Source organism: Anas platyrhynchos, chromosome 2 (genome assembly GCF_047663525.1).
Source record: "Anas platyrhynchos isolate ZD024472 breed Pekin duck chromosome 2, IASCAAS_PekinDuck_T2T, whole genome shotgun sequence".
Lineage (NCBI taxonomy): Eukaryota > Metazoa > Chordata > Aves > Anseriformes > Anatidae > Anas > Anas platyrhynchos.
In genome coordinates, this window is record NC_092588.1 from 9,344,797 (window position 1) to 9,372,754 (window position 27,958).

General features: G+C 41.6%; 1 protein-coding gene and 2 long non-coding RNA genes across 8 annotated transcripts in view; 1 reads left to right on the forward strand and 2 right to left on the reverse strand.

Annotated features, from left to right (window-relative positions):
* Nucleotides 1-27,958, forward strand: part of ASAP1 (ArfGAP with SH3 domain, ankyrin repeat and PH domain 1) — a 148,534-nt gene that overhangs the window by 16,257 nt on the left and 104,319 nt on the right. For 3 of the 6 annotated variants that reach the window (XM_072034307.1, XM_038174126.2, XM_027452716.3), the window contains exons 2-3: nt 2,938-3,024; nt 13,798-13,927. In XM_072034307.1, coding sequence (XP_071890408.1) covers nt 2,966-3,024; nt 13,798-13,927 — 189 coding nt within the window. In that variant the 5' untranslated portion in view covers nt 2,938-2,965. Of the gene's footprint in view, nt 1-2,937; nt 3,025-13,157; nt 13,215-13,797; nt 13,928-27,958 lie in introns of those variants that run through there. The other 3 variants (XM_072034308.1, XM_072034309.1, XM_072034310.1) reach the window with 3 other exon arrangements.
* LOC140001808 (uncharacterized) lies at nt 2,891-7,070 on the reverse strand. The gene is made up of 3 exons (XR_011807334.1): nt 6,248-7,070; nt 3,715-3,879; nt 2,891-2,999 (listed from the first exon to the last, which is right to left on the reverse strand). It is a non-coding gene; the product is annotated as an uncharacterized lncRNA (long non-coding RNA).
* Nucleotides 11,407-13,412, reverse strand: LOC113842926 (uncharacterized). Its single transcript, XR_003495850.3, has 2 exons — nt 13,276-13,412; nt 11,407-12,442 (listed from the first exon to the last, which is right to left on the reverse strand). It is a non-coding gene; the product is annotated as an uncharacterized lncRNA (long non-coding RNA).

Here is a 27,958-nt window from a genome sequence, read left to right on the forward strand (position 1 = left end):
TTATATTCTACCCTGAGTATTCATTGGCTTTCCATGCTATTTTACCAGTTCTAAAAGATTAAAAATATGGGGATTCAACTCATTATACTTGTTAGTTAAGAGCTAGGATTAGTCAAGCACTTAGATTGCACCAATTAATTCAATATGATTGCATGTACTCATAATCAGGCACAAGAATAAATGCTTTCCTCATCTGAGGACTAATAGAATTTGCTATTGTATTAACACATCTCAGTTGACACCCAGCTTCCATGTGACTTTAATGTCATCCTGTTCCTCGTTAGGCCTCTTTCTCTTACTTAAGCCCCAACTAGTCTTTCTCTTTTCAGCTGTGGGTGTCCGTAGGCAAAAAGCAATCATATTGCTCCAGGTGTTCATTGTTCTCCATCCATTCTGGGTTCTTATATTTCCTATTCACTCCCTGCTCCCACTCACATGCTGTCATATATGAGCACTTTGCATAAAGCTGATAACATTACCCTCACATTGCTAGAGATGGTTGGGCAGCCTTCTTTTTTTCAGGCGAGAAGTAGAGAGGTAAGAGGTTGTCTTTGGGCCAAGTTTCTTAAAAGATGTATTTAGCCTTGGAAATACTTTATGAAAGATGAAACACTCTCATGTGTTCAAGGCCTGAGTAATTTGCCGTCTGAATGCAGGCCTAATAACCTGTCCAAGGCCACTGAGACAAGGAGTTGGACCCACGTGAGCTTCTTCAACTCGGTCCAACTCTCTTCTCTCTGGGGAAGCAACGTATGTTTCCTTCTCATTGTTGTTTCTCATCAATCACTCCTGATAACTTCAACCAACTTGATTCCTTTACAAATATTTTTCTGGATTTGTTCCACATTTCACTTTGTTTGCTAGTTAGTGTAGTACTGAGAGGCCCAGAAATGAACATGAGACCTAGAAAGGGAATGTAATCACCCTGAGCCACTGAGATCTAATTGCAAATGCTGTTAACACTGCCTATAGCAAATGGGTAATTAAATAATCTTCAGTAGCATGTTACAGTGGAAGTAAGGAAATTCTGTGACTTTTTGGACTTTTGAAAAATGGATGAAATACAAATAAATTACTATCAGTTCAAAACATAATCTAATGTAAATCATACTTACTTGTGAACCTGGGTCAGCACTTCATTTTAAAAGCAACGAGCCATTATATATATTTTTTTCTTTTTAATCTAACATTGTTTTGATTTGAATAGCATAAACCTGCAATCATCAAGGTGACTGTTTTGCCTAAGGAGGTGGATAATATCATTAAAAAGAACAGATGTGCTGTAATGTTAAACAACAGACATGTCATCATGGGTTGAGCCAGATCCAAGGTTGCCAGTGGCTGTGATTTTGTTGTAAGACTGTGGTACTCTGTTATCTGCTGTTGGAGGCCTTTCCCAGCCCATGAAAAACAGTGCAGCACCCAACTCTTCTTCTAACAGTTTTTTCCCTGCATATAATACAATATTCAAGTATAATATCCTGGATATAAGGCACATACTTCTGTTGGGTATAAGGTAGGTACCTTATACCTTATTCTGTGTATGTTAGATACCTTACATCCTTGACTTCATATCAAAGAACACAGCTCTTCCTTTAAAGCACTGCTCAGTCTTATGGACAGAGCTGTAACTATTTTTTCTCTGGTGCTGCCAAGCTGGTGGCATGTGGTAGAATCTCAAATCCTTTACATATATATGTAAAAATCTGAAATCTGTTTGGTTAATGAGGCCTCTAGTCCTCCTAATGGCAAAACATATTTTGACCACATCATTTGAAAGTATCCTAAAAAGGCTCAGAAACAGAAGGGAAAAGAAAGATAGTAATATCCCATCCAAGAACTTTTATGTCGCAATTTTTAATTGAATCCCATATGTTTTGGAGACTGGGATTATCCTACGTTGTTTTTAATGTTAAGGGTTGGCAGCCCTCCAGACCCACATAGCAAATTTGGAAACATAAAACAAACAGGACAAAACCCATAAACAAACTAGAGCAGCCTCTAGGGAAATAGGTCGACAGCAATAACAAGACTTCTCTCAGAGAGGAAAACAAAGACTCATGGAGGAATTAAGTGGGGTGCTCGGATGGAAATGGGCAGACTGGTCATATGTGGCTGTGCTCGGTGCTCGACTGAAGGCTGTGCTCTGGGGCAGCCTCCCTCTATTGGACCTAATGTGGAGTTCAGCCCAGTGGCTGAAGTGTCCCCATCCTGTCCACCCCCTCCAGAGGCTCTGCAGCATCTCCATCATTTTCCTTCCCCCACAGCAACACAAGTCTTAAACTGGAAATAGTATGGACCATTTCCATGTGGTAGGGAAGAAGTTTGATTAAAGGGTCTGGAACTACTTGTCCATGTCCTGGCACAACCATATCCCCTCTTCCCCTCTTCTACATGCAGCATCCATCCTGCAACATCACTTTTCCACCTAAACTCTTTGTCCTTCAAATCATATCTGCCTTACTCCCCCCTTTAAAAAAAAAAAAAAAAAAAAAAACAATAAAAAATTGCTGCATGCACTTGACATGGAAATTTTCAGCCTGAACAGTTAAACTGAAGTTACAGCTGAAAACAGGGTCTTCTAGAGGGAAGTGTCAGACAGCCAGGACAGGCAGTGCTCACTGCCATGCACACACAGCAGCTGAGCGAGTGCTGCCACTTTTAGTTACGCACCGAGAGTTTCCCCAGTCAGCTAAACGAAGCTCTCACGACGTAGCACTTTTCACAAGGTGCTATTCTCAGCGGGTTTCTAATGGGTCTGTTTACTCTAATGAAACTCACAATATCAAATACAGTAATCAAATACCATAGGATAAATTGCTGTCCCTGAAGAATTAATTAATAAAAGTGGCTTTAAACTGTTTGAATAAGTGACTTTGTCAGTCCCACAGCTTTGGCCAATTTTATTTATTTGTGCCATCTTTTCTCCTCATCTAGGTAGGTTTCTGGTCGTGACAGATGAGACATGAGATCTTCAGCTTCCAGGCTTTCAAGTTTTTCTTCAAGAGATTCATTATGGAATCGGTAAGGAAGAAGAAAGACATAAGTATAAGTAACCAGGTTTGAAGTGTAAAAAGCAGACCAAAATATGTGGAAAATAAGCCCCAAAGAAATTGGTTTTATAAATTTTAATACCTGCCAGTTTTTTTGCTTTTGTTTTATTTGCTAAATGCCACTTTGGATGTTACCAGAAAGTGCTTTTCAGAAAATATCTAACCTATTGATCCTTCCAAGGATCAAAAAATTGAACAAATCAGTAAATCCTTAGAAGACACAGACTGCCTTTGCAAGTACTGGAGCAAATGGTAATATTTATTATGTATTTTGCTTTGCTTTCATAGATTTCAAAGTTGGATGTGGAGGGGAGGGTATAAAAATGACACTCTGTAACTCCTTTCAAGTGTCCAGATCTGGTAACTGATGTTGTTTTAACTTTGCAAACAACCCATCTCTGAGATCAGCCTGCAAAATCTATGGCAGGATTTGTGCGGGGGCTTGAAAAAGGAGAGACTCTCTTCTTCTTGTGATGCAAAATGCTGAATAGCACACAGTTGTCTAAATATGCTTTTGTTTATTCAGTCTCTGGATGGTGAGTGCTCTTGTTTTAAAGCTTTTACTGTATTTCATTGAACCACTAAAATGGCATTTGGATTGCCTGACTTGAACCCCCTACAACAACAACATTTGCAGTGGAGGCTTTAGTTTGCTTTGTACCTGGTGCTCTGGATGCAGCTCTCCTGGCACAGGTCACTGCTCCCCACTTGGGGATGGCAGCAGTGTGGGTCTTTCATCTTCTCTTCGTCCCTGGGGGAAAGGTTGGCCATACTGCACTCCAGCCCAGCCAAGAAGGGTGAATCACTGCTGCTGATCTTCTGAAAACTGAATAAATCTTCCTTTGGTGTATTTGCTTTGTCACACAAAGCATATGCATATTTTTTTCCCCTTTTTAAGCCCATGATGCCTAAATAAGCAAGAGTCCAGAAGTCAAACAATCATCTTTTGAAAAGTATGAAGCTATTAAGCTTGATATTTCCACTTGATTTTGAAACAGGACTTACTTTTTTGAGTCATACTTCTAGATTTTCTTGCAGGAATAAAACAAAGTACAACCACAAACAAGCAAATAAGTAGTGGTAAAATTATTGAAATTAATGAAACCTGATTTCCTGAGGATTTGTTTCTTGACTGCAGCTCCCAGAAAGCTGCAAACCATTAGTGAGACTTTTCTCATGACTGAGTCATTCACAGGATCTTCTTCCTATACTCATTCTCTTGATAAAGAGCAAGATGAGGGCAAAGCTTTTCTGTCCATGGAGACAATAAATATTTTTTCTCTCCACTCACATTTATCTTCCCACAAAACTTGTCAGAAAAGAAGAAGTTTGAAACCTTTCCTGTTCCCTTTTTGAATTTTATGGAATTGGCAATGCATTAAAAAACCTCATTAGGGGCAGGATGGATGGGCTGATGACCATGCTCCACTGAAGTCAATGGAAAACCAGTTAACTTAGGAAGCAGCAAGTTCTTTTTTAGTGACCTAAAATGGGTAAAAGTAGAAGCAAATAAGTAGACAGAGAGAGGGGATGCTATGATACAATACCAGACTGAAATTTTGAGGTTCTTTATTTCGTTTAGCATCAATGGGACTAAGTCCATGTGGCAAGACCAGCTTCCAAAAGTTTCCAGACGCTTGTCTGCTTTTCTGGATTTTAAGGGACCCCCACAAAGATGACATTCAAATGTATGCTTTAATAGACAAATGTCCAGACCCTAATTTTAAAACTGAGCCATTTTTGGTTGATGACAATCCTTTGAGCACTAAACAAACTATGTTCACTCAACACTATAAACCAGCCTTTGAACTTCAGCTCAGTAGGTCCATACATGTGCACATTTGCAAATGACTTCTATGCATCTGATTAGCACAGCAGAAGCTCAGCCCCCACCACCCCCCACAAAAAAAAAATCTCTCTTTCCTTTATGTTTTCACATCATGAACAACTAGTAGAAGCAGTCCTTTTATTTGCCTGCCAACCCTTTTTGTCTGTCCAATAAAATGTTGATGAAATTGTTTGGCTTGAGAGCTCTTCTCATCCTTCAGCTGTTTTTTAAAACTCATGCAATAAAATCTACAATAAAAATACTCAGTCCTGCTATAGCACTGCTCAGCTGGAGAGCCCAGTGTGCTTTCACCCAGAAAAATACATGCAATTGTCTGCATTCCACAGATAGAGAAATGATGCACAGAGTGATCAAATGCCATGTCACAGCTGCGAGTGGCAGCTCAAGGACAAGATACCACCAGGTCTACAGAGCCTTTATTTAGTCCTCAAACTGCTTCCCAGGTTCATTTTGGCCTGAATCTCCAGTTTCACTGCAGGCAAGATTCATGCTGCCATCAGTATACATCTAGCAGCTTAGGTAGAACCAGAACTGTGCCTGGATAATGACACAGCTATATCATTTCCAGAGGGAAACAGAAAATATTGAAATGTTTGCAGTGCGGGTTGAGGCTTTATTTCATTCTCTTTTTCTTTTGGAGAGCCTGCTATGCCAGCTGCCCTGCAACATGTTCATTTTTTTGCAGTAACAGTCTCCGATCTTAGTCATTGCTATTTCCCATATTTAAAAAATGTACTCAGCTACTACTGATTCTTACTTTGAACAGACTCTTATTTCTCTTGGTTTAATCACAGAGTTCCCCTTCATGCTACACTGGCTTAGTCTTGTGCTTTGCAACCCCTACTCTCATGCTAACCAACATTTAACTCCTCCTGCTGCCTTCAAATGTGTCTGCTATGCCCTTCCCAAAAACCGTCCAAGCATTCGGTCATGGTCAGGATAAACATGCACAGGCTTCCCCTGCAGGTTCTCACCCTCACTGGCACATGTTGGTAGGTCATGCTGGGCCAGCAGCTCCCATAGGGCCAGCAGCCAAAGAGTGGTTCTCTCCATCAGCAAGGAGCAGGCTATCACCTGCACCACAGACAAGGGTTACATATGCCAGAGGCTCCTCTGACATTCCCAAGAGTTTGAGCTCTTTGAACTCTCCAAAACATGGTACTTATGTAAGAATATACTGCTGGGTTTTTATATTCTGTAGATGTTTTAAGGGCTGTGTTTGAATCTGATGCCTCCTAACACACACAGTACTATGCATCTGATGAACTAGAGTAAGGTTTCATAAATGAGCATCTCTAACAACAAAAAAACCCTGCATGCAACAAAAATACCAAATTCAGCACACCTGCAACAAAAAGTGAGCATCCCTTCCATCATCAGCCTGCTTCCAGTTGCTGCTGGCTGACATTTTGCTGTTTTTTCCCTTTGGAGGCTGCAGAGGTTCCAGAACTTCTTGTTGTGACGGTGAGCCCGGAATGCTGTTACGTGTTTGTCTGTATGGCTCTTGATCTTGCATGACAAAACCAAAACAACAAAGGCAAAACTGAATCAGCAAATTAGTTGGTTTACTCTTGCGTAACTCAATGCTATGCGCAGTTTTCAGTGCTGTTATTTTCAGCTGGCCTTTGAGATAGCTGTTTGGGCTTACCTCTCATTCAGTTCAGCTCCTTGCACAGGACATTCAAGTAACATGCAAATACTGATGCAAAAAAGATGCAAAATATATCATTCAGTTATATATTTGCATTTTTCATTTGGCACATATAGTGTTAAAAACACAAATGTAACCAAAATGTCACATATAATGAGAACACAATGGGTTCTCTTTTTGCTATCATATTAATATTGAAAGAATGCAGAATGAACCTTTTGTTTAGGCCACCAGGGCTCATGCTAACATACTTTTAAATGAATACTGTAGTTTCTAAGACAGTTGCTTATGTTTTCTTACCTACTTTTAAATATCAAATGAAGACAAATGCTTGGAAATGCCAGTATTAAAATTGAAATCAGCTGATTCTTGTATTCAAAACAGTCACAGCAACAACAGTAATTGTTGATGCAGCTCATGTATTTCATGAGCCAAATTAAAGGACACTGTAGCTTAAAAATACAGAAATGCAATCAGCATGTTTGCTGGATCTGGAGTCTGCTTTTCTGCATGCACAGAAATTATTTAGATATGAATGGTTTTCCTTGACCGGAAAGTTACCTGACTATTCTGTCCCAATAATATAATAATTTTAAAGATTTGTTTGCAAATGTCAAATTCAACAGCCTTCTTTCTCAAGTAAAACCACTTGCAGTTTACCATGCAAGTTCCCTTCAAGCAAATTAGCACCAGTCACAATGTGTGATGTAGGCTTTGCTGTCTAAAATAGACTTTGCCTTTTCCTGTGAGTACATCATGCACTTATGTGATATTAAAAGTGCAAACATGCTGCAGGTTAAAAATGCGGTTGCTACCCTTCATACAAGGTTCAGTTAGCCGATGGAACCGTTCTCTGAGAGGACGCTGTTTCTGGAGGTGAACCTCCTCCTGACTGAATGTTTCCAGCTGAAGTACCAAGGGGTGGTGTTACATGCTCTTACGTAAATGGGGTGGGTTTATTTTTTATAACAAAGCTATGGGAGTTCCATTAACAAAAAATGATTCCTGAGTTTTAATGCGGGAGATATTCCAAAACGAGCTTCCAAACCCACCCTGCTAAGATTCTCGTTGATTTGAAGCTCCTTTTATCCCCTAAACCCAACACTCAACTCAAAGACGAGTTGAATCAGAAATATTTGTGGATGCTTTAATACTTATGGCCATACATTTAAAAGAGCATTTCCAATTAATTTTATCAGAAGTTATCTGAGAATAAACTTACAAAAATGTAACAACAGCAATTGGCTTACATGTTCTCTCAGGGAGGCTCAATCCAACTGACCAAATGCAAGTGGATAAGAATTGGCCTGAAGGCCTCACACAGAGAGTGGTGGTCAATAGCTCTATGTCCAGGTGGAGGTTGGTGACAAGTGGTGTCTTTCAGGGGACTGTCCTGCTCTGGCCTTGTGAGAGCCCACTTGGAGTGCTGCGTCCAGGTCTGGGACCCCCAGCACAAGAAGGATGTAGAGCTGTTAGAACTAGTCCAGAGAAAGGCCATGAAGATGATCAGATGGCTGGAGCACCTCTCCTATGGAGAGAGCCTGAGAGAGCTGGGGCTGTTCAGCCTGGAGAAGAGAAGGCTCTAGGGTAACCTTCTTGCAGCTTTTCAGTACTTAAAGGGGGCTCATAAAAAAGATGGAGAGCAACATTTTGCTCAGCCAGATAATGATAGGACAAGTGGGAACGGTTTTAAACTAAAAGAGGGGATATTTAGATTGGAGATTAGGAGGTAATTCTTCACTCAGAGGCTGGTGAGGCCCTGGCACAGGCTGCTCAGAGATGCTGTGGTTGCCCCATCCCTGGAGGTGTTCAAGGCCAGGCTGGATGGGGCTTTGGGCAGCCTGGTCTGGTGGGAGGTGTCCCTGTCCATAGCAGGGGGGTTGGAACTGGGTGATCTTTAAGGTCCCTTCCAACCCAAACCATTCTGTGATTCTATGAGACGATTCACTTGGGTGTTGGGACACCATGGTGGCCTTGGTTTACACAGTGCTCCTATAGAGGGAGTCAGGGGAGCTAAGAAGATGGGAAGTAATACTGACTGCTGTGTTTAGCTGAAATGCATGAATATAACACCAAAGCACAGATTTGTCCAGAATATCAGCGTAGTATAGTAATATAGCCTAAGGATATTTTCCTGATGGGTTTTAGCACTCTAGTACTTCTGTTGCTATTCTGATACTCTCTGTGTTCATGAAGATGCTAAGGAGCATAACAAGAACAACGACATAGTTTACTAACAAAGACATACACATTGCAATGATCTGATGTTTTCATTTAACATTAATGCCTGATCTACATTAATTTTGTTAGCAGTAATAGCCAAGATGGGAAACTCACAAGTAAAGAAATGAATGTAGGCACAAAGTAGCATAATCTTTTGGGGAAAGAAAATAAAAAGAGCAGATTTGACATGTGAGATCCTGGCATGACTGTGTCCGTACTGGGGAAGGAGAGCCATCCACATAGCAGCCACGCACACAGCATTTTCCTTCTCACAGTCACGCTGGCAGGTTGCACATGATGCAGGTGGCAGCTTGTCTGAGCATGCTCGGCAGAGGTTTTGGCACCCAGCCAGGGACCCAGGTCAAGCTCGTTTCCCAAAACCCGGAGGCTGCCACACCTGAGGTGTGTTTGCCAGCTTGTTTTCCCTGCAGCAGGCAGCGGTGGCCTTGGGGTGGTCCTGGGGCTGCTCTCTGCATGATCACACCCAGCAGAGCCCTGCCACGCGCTGCAGCACGGCAGTGCTGAAGAGCTGACTTTGCATGGCTACACGGCCAAAAATACATCCTGCTTGCTTTCAGGGGAGCCACAACCTCCTCTATCTAGTAGAAAGATAATCCTCCTGTTCTCTCTCACACCACTGTGTGGTTTCAGCAGTTAATGGGGCTGATGCCATGAGGAGCTGTGCAAGCGCAGTGTAGCTGCTCACCCCTGGCCCATATCCGCGGTGTTTGAAAGTTTGCAATGATAAGTCATCATCACCTGATGACTACTGCTTGGCTCTTGTGAATGAGCTGTTGATCTCAATCTAAATACACGATGACTGGAGTACTATAAAATGAAAAATGCCACAGTTGCTACTCAGCTGATTGCAAAACACCTGCGTTAGTAATTTCTGCTGGTGTTGCTATGTTGTTCAGCCTCTCCCTAAGCAGTATTTGTGTGGTATCACAAATCCTGCAGAAATATTATCAACATGCTAACATGCATTTATAGCTGTAATTAACTCTCCTGTTGGCAGTCATGGTAAGAAAGGCCAAAGGAATCAAACGGATTTGCAAACTGAATCAGTGGGTGGGATGGTAGAACAGCACAACTTCCTTGACTGTGATGTATCATCCAGCAAAGAGCTGTGTTTCCAGGGCTGCTTGCACCCTTCTCACCCATGCTACCATGTCCGAGGATGGACACAGTGATGCCTCTCCCTTCAGGCAACTGATAGGAGTGAGATAAGTGTGGCTGCTGCTGGCAAGCCTCGCACGATACAAGGCTGCAGCAGAGCCTGCCCCCGGAGCCCAGACGCAGACATCGTTAGAGCAGACGCCGTGAAATATAACTTTCACACTCTGCTGATTATTCTTTGGCATTTGTGAAGTGAAACAGTGATTTCAGTTAGTGACAATTTATAGAGAGGTGCATCTTACACATTTAGAAGTGAATCTCAGATGCTGATCGCATTCAAAACAGGAAACATGGTTAAATCTGAAATCCACCGAAAGATATCTGAAACAGTTATATAATTTGACTAGGTTAAATATAAGCACATTTTGATAGTCAAATTGTGTCATTTATTTTTTATTAACATGCTACTAATTAGTTAATCCTGCTTCTACTGAGTTTAAGCAGGGAGATAATCTAAACCTAAAGAGGTCATGCCCATAGGGTTATTTTCTATACAAGCATTTATATGGGGAAATATCAACTGCTGCTTCAAAGCAGCAGAACTGAGCACCACATTCTTTATAAAGAATAAAGCGAACAATTTCAGAACTGTTGAAAAAGCAGACTAACAGGCAATTATCATTGGTGACAACTTTTTCATCTCTAGGCCTTGTGCTTTTGTCCTTATTTCCTGGTATTCTTCTGTATTCTGCTTTTTATATATTTAATATTTTATGTCAGATGATCTTTTTTTTTTGCCTGATGAGGAAACACATAAGCTGCCCAGCTATGCCTTCATTCCTGCCACTCTTTGCTGCTCCAGTTCCCCCGGCCTGTCTCCTTTCCTCTTCAATGCTCTTCAGCTCCAAGGTTTAAATTTCTCTCAGTAGGATTAAAGAACCCATCCCTCCTGAAATCTGTACACAATCTACGGGGAAAAGTCTGCCTAGGAGAGCAAAGACCATCCAAAGACCAGTGCATAAGCCCAGTAATATCAACCCGAGGAAGAACCAAGCAACACATTGCAGTGGGAGCACTCAGCTCACCAAACCCGGGTAAATGCTGTCATGGATTTACCCTCATGTGAAATCTGTCAGGGCAGGCCCAGGTCCCTGGCTGCAGTAGCCCTGGGCACTGGGCCTGAGGCAAGGAGAGCTGCGTGATAGGCCATGGCCCACAGGGTGCCATGGGTCACCCAGGGTGACCACAGAGGCCCTGTTTGGCCCCAGGGACATATCCATCACCTATCCAGTATCCAGACATGCTGAGCATGCTGGAATAGCTCTTTTCACTTCTTCTAACAACCCTTTCCTGGCCCAAACCCCCCAACCATTCTTTTCCACTCTCCTTTCCAGATTGCTCCTCATCTTGTCATCCATTTTTATCTCCTTGCTCTCTCTTCCTCCTCCACTAATTTTACAAACACGATCCTCAATTGATTTTCTTCCTACCTACTCCATTCGCTTTCTCAATCTTTTTTTTTTTTTTTTCTGTTTTTCCGCCCGCTCCATTTTTTTTCCAGTGCAACTCCCACGCACTTCTTTTCTTGGTGTCCTCCTCCCCTTGCCCACCCTACCTCTTATAGCCCTGTGACATCCCACGGCCACTGGTGCCATAGTGAGCCCCAAAAGCAACCCCATGGCCATGCAGGGCTTCTGCTGTGGCACAGAAACCACAGCCAGGCCCATGTCTCTGGAGCATTGGTCATATTTTTGCTGGCAGAGCTGCTTGCAAATCGTACTGGTGACATCATTTTTTATGGGTATAAACCAAGCAGGTATCTCCTTTTAATGCTTACTCAGGCGTTGCAGCCTCTTGTTGGTATTTTAAGCTGTTTCTGAGTGTTTTGTTAGAATTACATTGAAAACCATGTACCAGCCTAAGTGTGCTGTAGTGCAGGAGCAGGTGCTGACGTACAGAATGCTAAAACCCTGGAATTGGACGTATCTGTATCATATTGCTCATTTTCAATTATTCAGATGTCAGGGCATTTACCAGTCCTGAATTTCCTGGCTTTTGTGGAGAGCATCCCACAAATACAAAGAGAAGGAAAACACATACTCTGATTAAATAAATCAGGCTGAAACAGCAGATGACCATAATTACTTGAGTCTCCTGAGACCCAGACTTCTTTATAAAGGCACATATGGGGCCCTGAATCTGAGCTTTAAGAAAAAAAAAAAAAAAAAAAAAGGAAAAATAAAACCTCCTTATCACTGTCCATCCATTCCCAGAGTTCCATGATGCAGTAATGAAAAAAAGGACATTTTAACAGTTTGACTTATGAAGAAATAGTGCTTTTGAAAGGGTGCAGACTTGATGAGCAGCACAAAGGGAAGATAGTGGGGCTGGGATGGGGGCTTCAGGCTGGTGCTGGTGCTGCTGCCACTGGGGTCGGAGCCATCGAGCCCCAGCCATTGAGTCAGTCAGAAGTGGGACTGGGAAAGCAGCTCGGTGCTGGAGGCTTCCAGAGTGGTGCTGAGCCAGAGCAGAGCCCTTAAAAAGTACCTGGGTGTAAGGAGGGGAAAAATCAGCACAGGTTGCTTACGGCAATGACATTATCAGTAGTGCAGTTGCAGGACGATAGTTGGTGTCTTCATGCTTTGTATCATAAAGCACCCAGAGTACAAGGGCTTGTGAGTGCCAACCGGGGCTTTAACTGCCTGCGATGGACTGAGGGGAAAATAAAACAAACCAAAACCCACTGTCACCCCTGGGATTTATCTCCGCTGGTGCCGGGATGCAGGAACCAAGCCTGGTACCGGGCTGGGGAGCGGGATGTCAGAGCCGGTCAGCCCTCAGCAGTCCACCAGCAGTTGTTATTATTATTATTAATTAAGTCATTCATTATCGATCTTATTAATTAAAAATCATTACCGATCGATCATATTAAGTCATTAATTTCCCTCTATTAGTTATATGGTTTATCTTTTTATAGTTAGCATTTATTTGCCATTGACCCCCCCCCCATTAGTTACACAGTTCACATTTTCACACTATTTCCTTGCACTCAGAAACCCACCGCTCGCGCGCCTGCTCCCCCCCGACCCCCCTCCCCCCCCACACACACCGCCTTTTCGTTCAACGCCGACGTTAGCAACATCTCGATTTGAAATGTAAAAAACATTTTAATTTTAAACCAACCTCGCCCCCCCCCCCTCTCCCTCCACCTCCCCGCCCGGCAGGGGGCGAGGCGGGCGGGCGCGCCTGCGCCGAGCACTTCCTCCTTGGCCCACGTAACGGGTGCGGGCGGGCGCAGGGCAGCGCGTGCGGCTCCCCGGTGACTGTCAGCGGCGGCGGAGCCCCCCCCCTCCTCTTGTCGCCAGCCCCCGTCGCCATACCCCTGTCCCTGTCCCTTCTTCTCCTCTTCCTCCTCCTCCTCCTCCCGCCCGAGCCCCAAGCTCAGCTCGGGGACAAGCGAGGGGCGGAGGGAGGAGGGAAAAGGGGCTGAGCGCGGCGGGTGTTGCTGCCCTCCCGCCTTCCTCCCCTCCCTCCTCCTCCTCCTCCTCCCTTCTCCTCCTCCTCCTCCTCCCGCTCCTCAGAGGCGGCCCCGGCCCCGCAGGCAGCCGAGGGGAGCTGCTCCCCACCGGCGGGGCCTCGCCCCCCTTCGCCTCCTGCCCGGGAGGAGGAAGAGGAGGAGGAGGAGGAAGAAGAGGAGGAGGAGGAGGAGGAGGGTGGTGTGGGGGGCGAGGAGGCTCAGCCTCTCCCTGCGACTCAGCCGCCTTGATGCTGCGGGGCTCTGCCGCCTCTTAACATCTTCCCTCTGCTTTTTTTTTTTTTTTTTTTCCCCCGTTTACCCTCCTTTTTCCCTCCCCCCCCCAAAAAAAAAAACAAAAAAAACTTGGCTCGGTGTGGCTCCCCAGGATCATGCCGGACCAGATCACCGTGTCGGAGTTCATCGCCGAGACCACCGAGGATTACAACTCCCCGACCACCTCCAGCTTCACCACCCGCTTGCAGAACTGCAGGAACACGGTCACGCTGCTGGAAGAGGTAACCGAGCCTCGCTGCTCTCCCCCCTTACTTTATTTATTTATTTACTCGTTTAATGTTTTAGCTTCCCTAAGGAGCGTCAGGACGGGGCAGCGCTTGCAGCCCAAATCCACGGGAGCTGGAGGCATCGGTATGCACGTAAGCTCCTCTGCTCCTGGAGTCGTGGGACTTTGCGCTTGTGTGGAGCCAGTTGCAGAAAGCTTTCCTGCCCTCACATCCTCCAGACCAGCGCACGGAGCGGCTGCTGGCACTTGGGGGCCAGCATCGTACTTCTTCGGGCTCCTGGTGGCTGCTGCAGCAGGGAAAAAAAAAAAAAGTGTGGGTGTTGGGTGTTCTGGAGGTTGAGTTTGGTTTGGGAGCCTGAGAGGTTTCCCCGTGTCGTTAGATCAAGGCAATGCAGAAATCCGACCACAGAAACCTGGAGGGGGACTTTGAGGGCTGAGGTGGAGGATGGAGGGGTAAATTTGGAGAGAGGAAAGCAAAGTAAGTGGTGGAAGGAGAGCAAAATAAGGCAGTAGAAGTGGTCAGATTGTCTCATCGTCTCAACCTTGAAGCCTCGGTGTTGTCTTTCTTTGCTTATTATTAGTGTCATTTAAATGTCCATCCGGCTTCACTATCAGGGAACGTATGTATTACATCAGGCAAAGTTAGAGAGCTGCTTTCTATGGGGTATCAGGCTATTGCTTCCTATTTGAGGTTTCAATGAGATTTCTTAGGGACTAGGTCAGGAGCTAAGAGGAAATGTCTTCCAAAGGACCTTTTTTTTTATTTTTTTATTATTTTTTTTAAGTGTAGCTCATCTCTTACCCTGCACTCAGTTGAAGGTTTCTAGCCTAACGACACTGGAAGAAGACAGTTTTTTGCTGTTGCTTCATAAACCACAATGTGTTCTTGTTTTGGATTACGCTCTCAGTTTGACAAGTATCTGTCGATATTCGAGGAGCCAGTGCCTGTCTTGGAGATGGATTTCAGATTCTTTTTAGTTTTGCTGAATGTGTTGGTAGGAACAAAGTATTTGGCATGCAAGGAAAGAATATCGATCATGGCATTCTGGTGGTCCTGGGTATGGGAAATCGGATACCATAGGACTAAAATGGCTTAATATTGGCTTGGTAGAAAGTTTCCATGTTTAAAATTTCCCTAGTGCTGTTGTTTACAGAAACTGACTAGGTAATAGAATGACTGTGAGATTGCATTTAAAATCATATATCTTATTTTTTAAAAATTACATAACTTTGACTAACTTCTGCAACTTTTTTTCCGTACCTGTAACTGCTTTTTTTCTGTAACTAGGCCGTAGTTGCTTTTGTAGACTTGTGAGAAATCAACCTGTTTTGTGTTTGACAGTATTGCTGCCCCCTGGTCTTAACTATGTGGAATAGGTACAGCCACTCTCTATTTGCTAGTACTGATGACAGCATTCATAGAGTTAAACGTGCGTTCTCCCATCACTGGTGACTTTCAGGGTAAGAATACAGTAAAATGCTTTTATAATTTGGGAGATACACTCAGACTGTACTAATGTGGTAATGCCCTTCCAAATAGAACCAAATGAGGGCAGTTTAAATACAGAAGATAAATATACAGCGTTTCTTTTTTTTTTTTTTGAACCATTTCTGTGGATTGTGTGTATTTTCAAAGTTTTAATGTTAGATTTGATAGTAAGAAATCAGAGCAGAAGAGAATACTGGGTGCTTCTAGTGCTTGCGTTATTTGATATGTTTCTTTTTTGCAACTATTTTGTGTGCTCTATTTAATGTCTGCTACTTAAATTGATTCTGGACTTGGGTTGTGTTTTTTTGATTATCTGTCAGTATAGGAAAGTTTTACTTAACGGGAAACGATACAGATACACGCTGCTGATAGGTACTGCAGAAGACCTGCAACTCTCCCAAATTCATCTGTATTAATTTGCATGAAGAAATGCAGATGGGCAGAATGTGGCGAGTGATGTGCTCCATTACAGTCTTTGACTGTATGACTTTATTGTAGTTGTAGCTTGCATACACAGTTCTCCTGGTGCTACTTTAAAGCTGCGTTGGTTTCTGTACATCTGCTCACCCAAGGCTGTGATTCATATGGAACAGTGGATTGAAATTGAACGGTTGAAGTGGCTGTTATGTGGTTCTTATTACAGCTGCTATTGTCCGTGCATCGTGGATGACTGAAGAGCTCTTCAAGCAGCTCCTGAACTTCAATTCTGAGCCCACTATATTAAGGCAAACAGGATGATCCCATCCTTTCAGCTGTTTGATTTTTAACCTAATGTTGCATGTGGGTTGGAGCCTCAGTAGGCTTTTGCAGACAATGTCAAGCTCTGTGCTGTTAGGGCTCTGCAGCATGAAGTCTCTTAGCTCGATTTAAAGTGAACATAATTCAAAACAAGCTGCACCTACCCTAGAGACTGTAAGGTCATTTTTGGATAAGCAAATTATTTTCTTTATTCTAAATGAGACAGAACTAAAACTCTTGTATGAACTGAAACACTAGGGAAATTAACCAGATTAACAGAAGTTGGATCTGTTTCATGGCCTCTCAGTCTGAGGTAATTCTTGCTGTAGCTCAGATCAGTGATAAGAACTAAACCACCTTTTCATTAAGAATGTGACAAAAAAGAAATAGTTGTTTGCATGTTTATGTGTATGTGCGTCTGTATCTAGTTCTGTGAAGGCACCACAGAATTGTGAATTTACTGTTCCTTAATCACAATTAGTAAGTTTTCTGAAATAATAAATTAGATGATGGAATTACCTGCTGTTGTTTTCTTTTTTTCTCACTTGTTTTTCTTCCAGTAGAAGTACAGTTTATTCAGCTCTCTAGGTAGATAGATGCATATTCTCTCCTAGTTACGACTCTCTCCAGATATAATTCTTTTCAGATTAGACTTGGGATCCAGTTAGATGCAATTATGGGACAATTTTCAGGTAAAGTATCAGAGCAGGTATTTTCACAAATTAAGACGCCTTAGGATTTTGGCAAGTCTTTGGAAAACCCAACAAAATACAAAGGCAGACCTCAAAAAATCAGGAGCCCAGGAATGATTTTGTGAGCAGACTTCAGTGTGACTTATTTTTAAATAGTAAAACTAAATTTTACTCAAATCTGTTTTCAGACAGATTTTCCTCTGTTCCTCAGAGGAAAAAATAGTAAGTACATGGTAGTAGGTAGCAGATTGACTAGAAAGGTTTCACACTGTTTAAACTATTGAAACTTCTGAAAGTTTGCAAGTTTTTTCTTTCTTCTAAAGAGACAGAACTCTTTTTGTCATCCAGTTGCACCAGAGCAACAACAACAAAAAGACCCTGTCAGCTTTGTAGCTGGGGTTAGGAATCTACTACTTGAGTAATTACCAAAGAGCCACAAGAAATATTTTAATCATAACTTTTTATAAGTGTAAGTGTTATCTGTTGGCCATCAGTAAACACAGATTTTAAAGTTCATTCTTTCTAATGCTAAAATAATGAGTTCTTTTCAAACCCCAAGGGGAAAGAACAAAACCTTATATTGTAGTCTAATTCAAGAGAAACTGAAATCTTTGCTCCTTTCCATGTTGTTCTCTGTAGGATAGCATTGCATTTGTATGATGAAGACATTTTTTAAATTCATATTTCAGCATGAAAGTGGGAGAAGCTTTTATAAAACCATTCCCATAAAGAGGTGGATTATCTAAATGGGTGGTTAATCACTTAGAAAACAATCAAACTGTGGAAATCCTAAGATGGTATAGACAGATCACTGATGCAGCGTCTTAAAATAATAGCCTCTGCTTTGTTCCAACCAAACATGTTTTTATATTTGCAGTTGTTCCATGCTTTGTTACTCAAATAGATTTTCTGAAGAGTGGATTTTAATCCCCGAGTTGATATTACTGCGTGAGCTAGTTTGGATTTTTAGGTAATGATGACATCTGTTCAGAGAATAAGTGCTGCACATGTGGGATCTCCACGAGACTGCCTTGATTACCATTTCATTGTGCCCCAGCTCCAGCTGAAAGGACATCTTTGCACATGAGGGATAACTCAGTTATCATGACCAGCCTGTTCTAAAGCAGATGTTTTGTAGGATTGTCATGACATACAGAGGTTAAGCTTAAATGCTGAAGTTCCCTTTAGGCAGGCTGGCTAGATAAGAAGTTGCCTGGATCATTTGGAAGCTGCTGGTATAACAAGGAAGAGCCACAGTTACTTCTGATGCTTGTTTTACTGCTGTGCTCCTGTACTACTTGATCACCTAATGCATCTTTCTTTTTTTTTTTTTTTTGCTCTTCATTGAGAAGTTGGAAACTGAAAACACACTTCCTGAAAATTAGCTCTTGTCATACACTTGTTAATAAATATTTAACTGCTGAGTGGAATACAAAATATGGCTGCAGATATGTTTAAAAAAAATAACCCAATGTCTGCTGCTTATTTTGTTTTCCATTGTGCTGATCTGCTAGGGTTGGAAGATCTGTTGGTGTGGACTGGTCTTGTAACAGATGTATGCATGTTACATCAGTGAAATAATTGTGTTAGGCTGAGCCGGAGCCAAACAGCCAATTCTGTTATTCACAGTGCCAGTTTGTTATAATATAACATAACTGGAAGGGAGAAGGTTTCTCAGTGTGCTTCATCATCATGAACACTTACATAAGGTTAGAGTTGGGAACATATTCTAATTTGCGTGCGGGTTTTTTTGGTTGGTTGGTTTTTAGTGTATAGCCCTTCTTTGTAGTTTCCCATGTGCAACTTTCCCTTCGTACTTTAGTTTCTGTGAGATTTCCCTTAATCTAATGCGTGGGAAAACTTGTAGAACAAGGGTAAGGGAACTGGGTTTTTGCCTGATCACAATTTTCTTGAAACACGTAGCTGTAGTTAGCACTGAAACTGCTATATGGTCAGTTCATCTACTGTGATTTTATGCTTTTCTGACGTAAGATCCTTTTTAAGCAGAGATACTCTATCAAGGGAGGCAGATGGAACCAGGCAAGAGAGCAGTAGCGTTTTGTTTCTAAGTCAGCTTTCTGTTTTAGTTGGCAGTCTGCAGAGATTTTGTTCATTAGCCTGTGCTGGTAAGATCTATTTTATGTCTGAAGTGAAAGATTGTTTCTACTATTTCTATCACTTAATTTCCATTGAAGGGTCACCTGTGTATAACTGCAACAGATAAATCATAACATCCTGCTTCTTTTTTTCATTATTTTATAAAAAATAAAATCCTAGAGTCTGCAGCAGCAGCAGACCTAATGCCAGCTTTTCCAAACCTTGTAATGTTTTATATATGGCAGTTAGAAACAGTCTTGCACCACAGGGAGCTTTGTACTCAAGGTCTGGTTCTTGTGTAACTGGTCACAAGCAATCTTCAGTTTTTGAAGAAGTATGCTTTCGGTGGCAGACCATCCTAGAAGAAACGGACAAAAAAAATGTTTCTTGGCCAATAAATGAAGTTTAGCGTAATGACTGCTGTTCTTACACTGAATGGCAAATTGCACCAAAGAAGTAAAAATGAGTGCTCTAAAATATAAACTGAGGCCACAGTGTCTGTTGATGGGGAGTGACTCCTGATCATGATACTGAAGATGTTGCTGTCAATATTATTATCTCTTTCTTCACCACATCCCATATTTACAATAGCACGTTTCACAAAAATGCAGTTGAGGATGCTCTTACATTTAGATGCTACAGATCATTTTCATCTACTGTGAAATCGTTTTTTACCCTTCATTTGATAGTAGTTTAAACAATTGATTACAATAAGCAGGCAATCTCATTTTCCCTAATTTGACTGATGCGAGGGGGGTAAAAAAAAAAAAAAAAACAGGAAAATTTTCACAGAATCTTTCTAAGTTACAGTCTCAGTCATGGCAGATTAATTAGCTTTGCCTTCTGAGATTTTGTATTCATTTTAGGCACACTTTTGAAAGTACTTATAACTTTGTGGTAGGTAGCTCACATGTTTTTTAGAGAAGTACTGCCTCCTGTTTTTTGAACTCCCAACAGGCGCCTTCATGTTTGCTCATCAGTTTGGAAGCTGTGAAGGTGATTTTTGGTGCCCTCTGCTCAGTATGCTGCTCAGATAAATCCCAACAGAGGGTGTAGCATGTAGTCATGGGAACTTGGGCTCTACATTGAGCCCTCACTGAGAAAAGAGCTGCTTAAAGTTACATGGCTTAAAGTTGGTTCTCGTATACAGACTGAAGTCTAGTGAAATGGTCTTCTATTACTAAAACCAAACAAGGCACTTTTTTTTTTTTTTTTTAATACATTTTAAATCCAGCCATGGCATCTCTGAAAGACTGAATGTGAATAATTTGAAACAGAATTGCATTGACTGATTTCATTTGCTAACTACTGTGACTTCCGAAATAGTGAATGGAAGTGTTAGGCAATAGTTCTTTAAAACAAATACGAAACAAATTTACAGGAGAACTGTAAGAATGTAACTTCAGACTTTGAATGGAATAGTACCTTGTGACAAAATCATTAGGTAGAATCAAGCCCAAACTACTAATTGTTAGTATTGTAAGGTGCAGAGGTAAGCAATACAAAAATGCTCTGAAAAAGTGCCCTAAACCAACAGCACATTTTTTTTTATTTCAGGGGAAACTTTTCAGAATCCAGTTAATATTGTGTGCTCTGGTACTGATCTTGGGGACTACTTTGTCAGGTTTGATTGATGCTGGCTGAGAGGCCTAAACGTTATTGGGAAGTGTGAAAGAGAAACTCCGGAGATGATAGCAGGGGTTTTATTTCCTGAAGGAATACAGCTGAAAGTCGAGTCCCTGCTCAAAAGTGTAGCGGTTATATTCTGTTTTCTGAAGTGACAGTATTGATCTGCATTGTATGTGTGGGTTTTTTAATACCTGTGGGCTAATGCTGAGGTTTTGTATGAGCAGTGTGACAAGTGAGATTTTTGTGGACAACAGTGGATTTAATTGTGATGAATATGGGAAACTTTTTCTTTAAAGCTGCTGTGAAAAAGCAACAAAACCCTGTTGGGACCACATGGCCACACACACACAGTCTCTCTTTCACTCTGGTGAAAGGACAGGCCTGAAGGTCATTCCTATGGTTAAGCCAGAGGTTGTATGCTTCTTTTTTGTCCCCTTTTTAATCGCCACCTCTATCTTGACCTTACTTATTTTTATCCTTCTTATTGCATTTGTTATCAGGAGAAACACAGAAGTCTTTTTGGTGCACAAATTTGTGTTTATTAATAGGGTAATGGAGTCTTAGCTTGTTCAGCTAGAAATATTTCTACACTATCAGTGCCAGGGATCTGTTCTTTTTTTTTTTTTTTTTTTTCCTTGCCTAAGAACTAAAAACCTAATTTGATACTGCAAACTAAGCCTGTAGGAATGCAAGGCCTTTGACAGGTTTGCCGTCATGTCCTCTTGTCCAGATTGGTGAGATACGGACCAGGTAAGATGGCATTAGGGCATGTGGGGAGTTGGCTGGATTACCTAGCCCAGGGCCTGTTGGTCAGTGAAGCAAAGTCCTTATGGTCCTTATGGAGGCTGAGTGGCATCGCTCCAGGACCTGTTCTGGGGCCAGTATGACTTGGTGACTGTCATCAGTCTGGATGATGAGCTGGAGTGTGGTCTCCAACAAGCACATTTGGATGGTGCCAAGTTGGTCGGTATGCTAGAAGGCAGTCACCATTTGGAGGAGCCTGACAGGAGGGACCTGGAGGAGTTGAGTGAAGAAAAACTTGAAGTCCTGTACCAGGAAAAAAAAAAATAAGAAATGCACAAAATCATTAAGGTTGGAAAAGACCTTCAAGATCATCTGGTCCGACCATCACCCTACTACCAGTGTCACCCACTAAACCATGTCCCTAAGCACCAGATCAGGCTGGGACTGACTAGGAGGCAGCTTTCCAAGAAAAAAGCTTGAAAAAAATAATCCTTGGACACAGGTGGATGACAAGGTGAATATGGGTCATCACTACGTTCTTGGGGTGATGAAGGTCATCCTCGTGCTGGCCTCCCCAAACTTACAAGGCTAAGGGGAGGCCATTATCTCTGTCTTCAGGGATGTAATGGGAGGAAACGGGGAAGCTGTGAAATCTGATTAATGTGGGGGGTCTTTGGTTTTTGGATTTGTTCGTCTTTTTTTTTTTTTTTTTTTTTTGAATCATGAATCTGGTGAACAGCTGCCTGGACAGGCTGGAATTTCTGGCAGCACAGACTTTCAAAACTCCACTCGGTAGTAAAAGTAGTCCTCCGTAAAGTTGTTTGATGGCAAATGTAGTCCTCCTTAACTTTTTTTGGGCTGCATCACTTAATCTTCTAGAAGATACGTAGCCAGAATAAATTAGTTACTTAGCTTCATGAATGTGTTTTTGTGTTTTTCAACTAAAACTTTACGCTGAGCTTGTTTTTGACAAAAACATGTTTAAACCTAGTGAAACTAATGGTAGCAACGTTGGTAACTTTTTCCTTCAATGACGGACTACTGAAATAGAGGGGAGAGGACTTTATGGTGATCATATTTTTATGAATCCGTGTTTGACAACGTTTATGAAATTGGGGGGGGGGATATGATTATTTTAAGAGTAGTTTCAAGAGTTGAGTGTTTGACAAAGATATGATTTTTTTTTTAAATGATAAGCCTGCATTTGTATAAAGTCAATTTATTCTAAAAAGTGATGATTATGTTATAGCTTAATTATCTCTCTGCTGGTTTAACTTCTATGAATAAAATGATCTGATTTTTATGTTTTAGAGCACCAACCTTGAATTTAGTTCAATAATTTCCTTTTCTCTTGTGTTATAATTTGCTTTTCTGGAAAATTATCTTTTGATTTTGAGACTCACAAAGCAAGAATTTTGGATTGAAAACGGAAACTTTTGAAGGTGTGTTCTTGTTAGGAAACTTAGTCTTTTCCACAGCACTCCAGAACAGCTTCTTCCACAGCACTTCCAGAACAGTGGGAGGGTGAGAGAGGAGAAAATACAGCAAGATGTTCGCCAGGAGAGTTTGAGCTTGTTATGACACTATTAGGAGTTAGGTTGGTAAGTCTTCATTTCTTTAAAACAAGTTTGAAAACCCCTAATGATTGCGAGGCTCCTGTAACATTTTTGCTCTGCTCTGCTCCTCACATATCTATGTCAAAGTTCTGTATTTTACTTTAACTGTCTTATTAATTTCAGTTTTTAAACCTCAGTTAGTACACTGCAATTGTCAGAATTTGGTATTTGTTATATTCAGGTTGTTTTAAGAGGTTGAGATTGTGCTACTGCTGGTGTAGAAACTTGAGTTTCTAAGATACTTCGGCTTTTAGTTAATGAAGACTGTTTTTGTCCAAGCAATACTTGAGTTATTACACATTTTCTGGAGAAGGGATACTTTTGCCATACTGAAATTTGTATTGCATGATGTTTTCGTAGTGCTGATCTTGGTAGTACTTAGTCCTAAAGGTGGCATGTAGTATTACAAAGCCTTTAGTAGCACTGCTTGCCTCTAAGCGGGCATTGGAAGTAGTTGAGCTGTTGGGTTTTCTAATGGATGTCAAGGAAGTGTGGACAGCTGCTAGAAAAATGGAACGGGGAGGTTAAAATAAGCTATGTTTTTATTCGGTGGTGACAGTGTGCCTGCTTACGGCCTTCAAAAGCTATTTGTTAATAGCCATTGCAGTGACAGTTTATTAAAATTCAAGTTTCATGAAGTTGAATGAGGCTGGGGTGGGTCTGGGAAATTCAAGTCCCTTGACTTGTTGAGCAATCTGTGAGGATATTGTCTGGAAACTCAAGAAAAGTGGTCTGTAAAAGTATAGCAGATGGGCAAGTGTGTGCCACGTTGGGAGCGTGCAGGGCTGTGATTGTCCATCCTCGTGTTCTTGTAACGCTCAGCGCTGCTGGTAAGCATTCTTGAAGCTTCAAACTAGGAGTTTTTCAGGAGGTGGTGTAAATGTAAGGTGTAATGACATACAGATGTTCTCGTTGGTTGTGTTTTGGTTTTTTTCGTCCCTCACTAAGTGTCAGAATTAGGGGGAAATGAGAAAAAACTAAAAGAGGGATGGTGCTTTGCCAGCTCAAGTGGAATATCCTAAGTCTGTTGTCTAATCCAACCTCGTACCCCAGAAGAGTGTTGACACTTTTCGTTAGCTGTTCAAATGGAGCTCGGTACAGCAGACAGCAGGCATCACTGCAGATGCCTAATTAACAGGACGTTAAATCATGTGATCTTAAGGCTTCTGCCAACTTTAAAGTTGAATGAAGTTGCCTTGAAGGTTTTAACTGTAAAACTGGTCCTGCATACTACATTTTCCTAACCTCGTAAACAATGCTTTGATTTCTTTTACAAATAGTTCTCGGTATGAGGCCTTATAAAAATTAAGGTTTTTATGATAATGGCTTAGGGAAAATTACTTAGGCAAAATCATTTTGAGTTTCGCAAAGCAGAGGGATATGTGTTGTAGTTTGTCCTATGTTGTCATGTTTGCAGCACCTGCACTGGTTTTTTGTTTGCTTTTTGGGGGGAGGATTGTTTTTGCATCTTGTAGCCCTTTCTAGGAGGGTTGAGAGAATCCTGCAGAGGCTCTTTGATGTGAAGACCTATTCATTTATTTTTTTTTTTTCAGTGTTAGCATACCAGGGCTGTCTGTACAGACTTGCAAAAAATACTGGTGTTTAAGAGCTGATGTGATTTAAGTTTGTAAAACAAATAGCATCTCTTTGGGGGTCACCTGCAGAAGCTTGTGTACCAAAATACTGTTGGCTCACCAGTACAGCTGTGGGGAAGAGGATGCTAGTTCTCTCAACACCTCCCTTTTAAGAAATGTTTATAGCCCTTTGCTGCTGATCTTGTTGCCAAACTAGTATTGCTTTCACAGAAAGTGCTTGGAAGGAGCTGCTGTACGAACTGGCAGGGAAAACGTGACAAGAAATGCGATTTATTTCTTTGCTGACACTTTGGAGGTTAATTAAGCTCTTTGTCATAGATGCTGCTGACTCAGACCCTCAGATTCACTGCCTGCCTTTTTTTGTCTCTCTGTTCCAGTTGGAGTTCTTCGAACGCTGCCTTGCTCGGTTTGTTTCAGCACGTCTAGGACAGCTTCTTCAAAAAATATTATTTTTCCATGCATATAGAATATGGTAGCTTCTGGTTAAAATATCTGTAACAGGGTTATAATGTCTGTAACCTTAGCAAAGCCCCATCTGTTTGCTGAGCTCATTTGTAGTTCAGTATAGCTTCCTGTTTTTCTCATTTAATTGGGCAACAAGTTGCAGCAAAGCAGCTTCCTTTAAATTGAATCAGTGAATATTGCGCATATTCTAAATATGGAAGCAGCTACTGCCTTTCTGGATCTCACAACATTTGTGGACGTTGTTCTATGGCTTTAATGTTTTTGTGGCAGGCCAAACCTAGTTACAAATATTATCTGCCTTTGTGCATTGCCTTTCAACTTTATTGGATTTATTTTTGCTCTCTATTGCTGTCTTCTGACAGTAACAATAAAAAGCTGTCTTACCTTTTTCCTTTTTTCTGTCACTCTCTATATTGCTTCGTGTCATATAGCTTATTCCTACAAGTAATGGTGCTTTGGGTCCAGATGTGTGTGCTGCCTGCGTATCCTAAGATAACCATGCAATAAAATCAATGTGTAGAAGTATTTATTAGGATGGTCTTGTTTGTTTTGCAGGGAGCACTGCATAGTGTGACTATTTTTTATAACAATATAACCATGTCTTTTTTGTCTGTGCATGCCTTTGCCTTGGGAGAAAAGCAAAAGGGGAATGAGGAGAGAAAATGCAGGGAGTCTGGCTAGGTGCTGAGCATAGTTCATGGTATAGATTGAGGAAATAATGTCTGACTTGGGGGTTAACATGAAATCATTGATTTTATGACTCAAACTATAAGGGTGAACTGCTGGATGGGATGGTGACTGTCTGCTGGTAGCTGTATTGTGCTGAAGACAGAGATATTTGGATGGATGCCTCCTCTCTGACAAAACAGTTTTGCCCAGTGTATAAACATGCAGGCCGGGCTTTGTTCGTTAGCCTTCTGCTTTATCTTTTGGCAGTGATTTACGATTTAACAGGGCATTTTGAATATCTTTCATCAAGTCGATATACGAACCAATAATTATGAAACAATCCTATCATCTGTGTGGCAGAGGAAGAAAACCTGAACTATGCTGGTTGTATGGCAGCATGAAGCAGAGCTGGAGCTTTGCTTGAGGTTTTAATACATTCTCTACAGGTACCTCCATTTACTTTCATGTGCAAGAAATGTGACAGCTACTTGTGATTCCTGAGCATCAAGGTTTGGATGTGTTATCATCTGGTGCAGGGCTTGAAGGGCTTCCCAGTCAGCATGGGCATGCGCTGTGCTGCCAACCTGCTGGGCATCTCCACCACATGCAGGGTTCAGGGTGCTTCTGTGGGAATCGTTTACACAGGGAGTTACTGCTTGACCATCGCTGAGAATTTAATCTTGATTACTTTTTATTATTGTTATTATATAACATATGTAAAAATAAATTGATATAATCTTGATTTATCACTCTAAACACAGGTTTAGGTAAACTAAAATAATTAAACACCACGTTTTGATAGAGTGAATTACAAACTATTGTTTATATAAGCTGTAAGAGGTTTTTAGTGTTTTTTCCTGTCTGACCTTAAAACCTGGATGTGAAGCAGAGAGGTACAGGAAGAAGAAATGAAAATTTCTTGATTAAAATAATCAAATGCCGGAGACATGGGTCCAGTTAATGAATTTGAGACATCTTCCAAGGTGTCAGTAATTTTTTTTTTTTCTTTTGCTTCTGAGAGTTTGCTAAAAAGTTGAGTAGTTTAATTGAACGGAGAGAATATTGAGGTCTCCACCTGAAGACAACTAATTGCGTTAATTGAAAGCATGAGATGTTAAGAAATGTCTGTGTACTCGGTGCTTGACATTAATGAAAGCTTTTAACCCTAAGCTATCATTTCACTGTTTTTGACAGAGGTACAGGCAAATTCATTCATCCTTGTAAAGCTGTGAGATTACAGGAGCATCCTAAAACTGCAAGAGGAAATCTAATATTTCTGTTTTCAGAGCAGGGTTTGAATATCGTGAAGCTTTAACAGGAAGGAAGAAGAGGGCAAGCCAATGAGAGTATGATCAGGGTAGATGGAAAATGGTTATAAACAACCACCCCTGTTCATTCACACAACGCCACCCAGCCTGTATACAGGATGGGCCAGGGCAAAGTTAAAATAGAGGCAGTGTGTGTTACGTGGTATTGAGGAAGATGTGAATGGAGCCCACGGTCAGGCTTCTGTGTTCATTAACCTCATTCTTCTACCCTTTGTGCAAGTGCAAAATACACGTAGGCATCGGTACAGGGCTGCTGTCTGAATGCAACTGCTGCTTTTCTGTTTCTGGCCTGCTAAAGCAAGGCCAGCAGAGGATCAGCACGCTCTCCTTGGTGGGATGGGTATTTTGCTGGAATCAGGCTGGTGCACAAAGAGTAATTGTGGCCTTGGGTATGTTGCTTCCCTCCTGGACCTTAAGGGCAGGCTGTGTTTGGGGCAGTACAGGTGCTCGGTTTTACATTGTGGGCTCAGATCAGCTTCTGGGAATTACTAGTTATGATTATGTTGGGCTTCAGTGTTTGGTTTAACCTTCAAATCTGTTTTGAGCCTTCATAAGAAACTTCCAGTTGAGTTTGAAGCCCTACTTAGGGGCTAAAAATAAACGTGGACAAATGCATACTTTGTGTGTTGTGGATGGCCTTTAGAGCCTGATTTGGATGTACTGTTCTGCCACATTGAGTTTGCAGCCTTTGAAGCGTTTTTTTCTTCTTTTCTTTTAATAAGAGCTGACAGTGGAATGGAAGAAAATGTGGGTTGAAAAGATAGCTTGTCTAGAAAAACAAAAATGCAGACAGGAGAATGACAGGTCAAAGGCAGACGAAGTGATGCACTGCTAAAGTGTGTGTGATGTATTGGTATAATGGGTTGTGCTGTCTGGAACCCTGCTCTCCAAAAAACTCTGCGTGAGGTGTTGATGATGAAATACAATGCAAAGGTAGAGAATGAAAGATTATCATCGTGTTCCA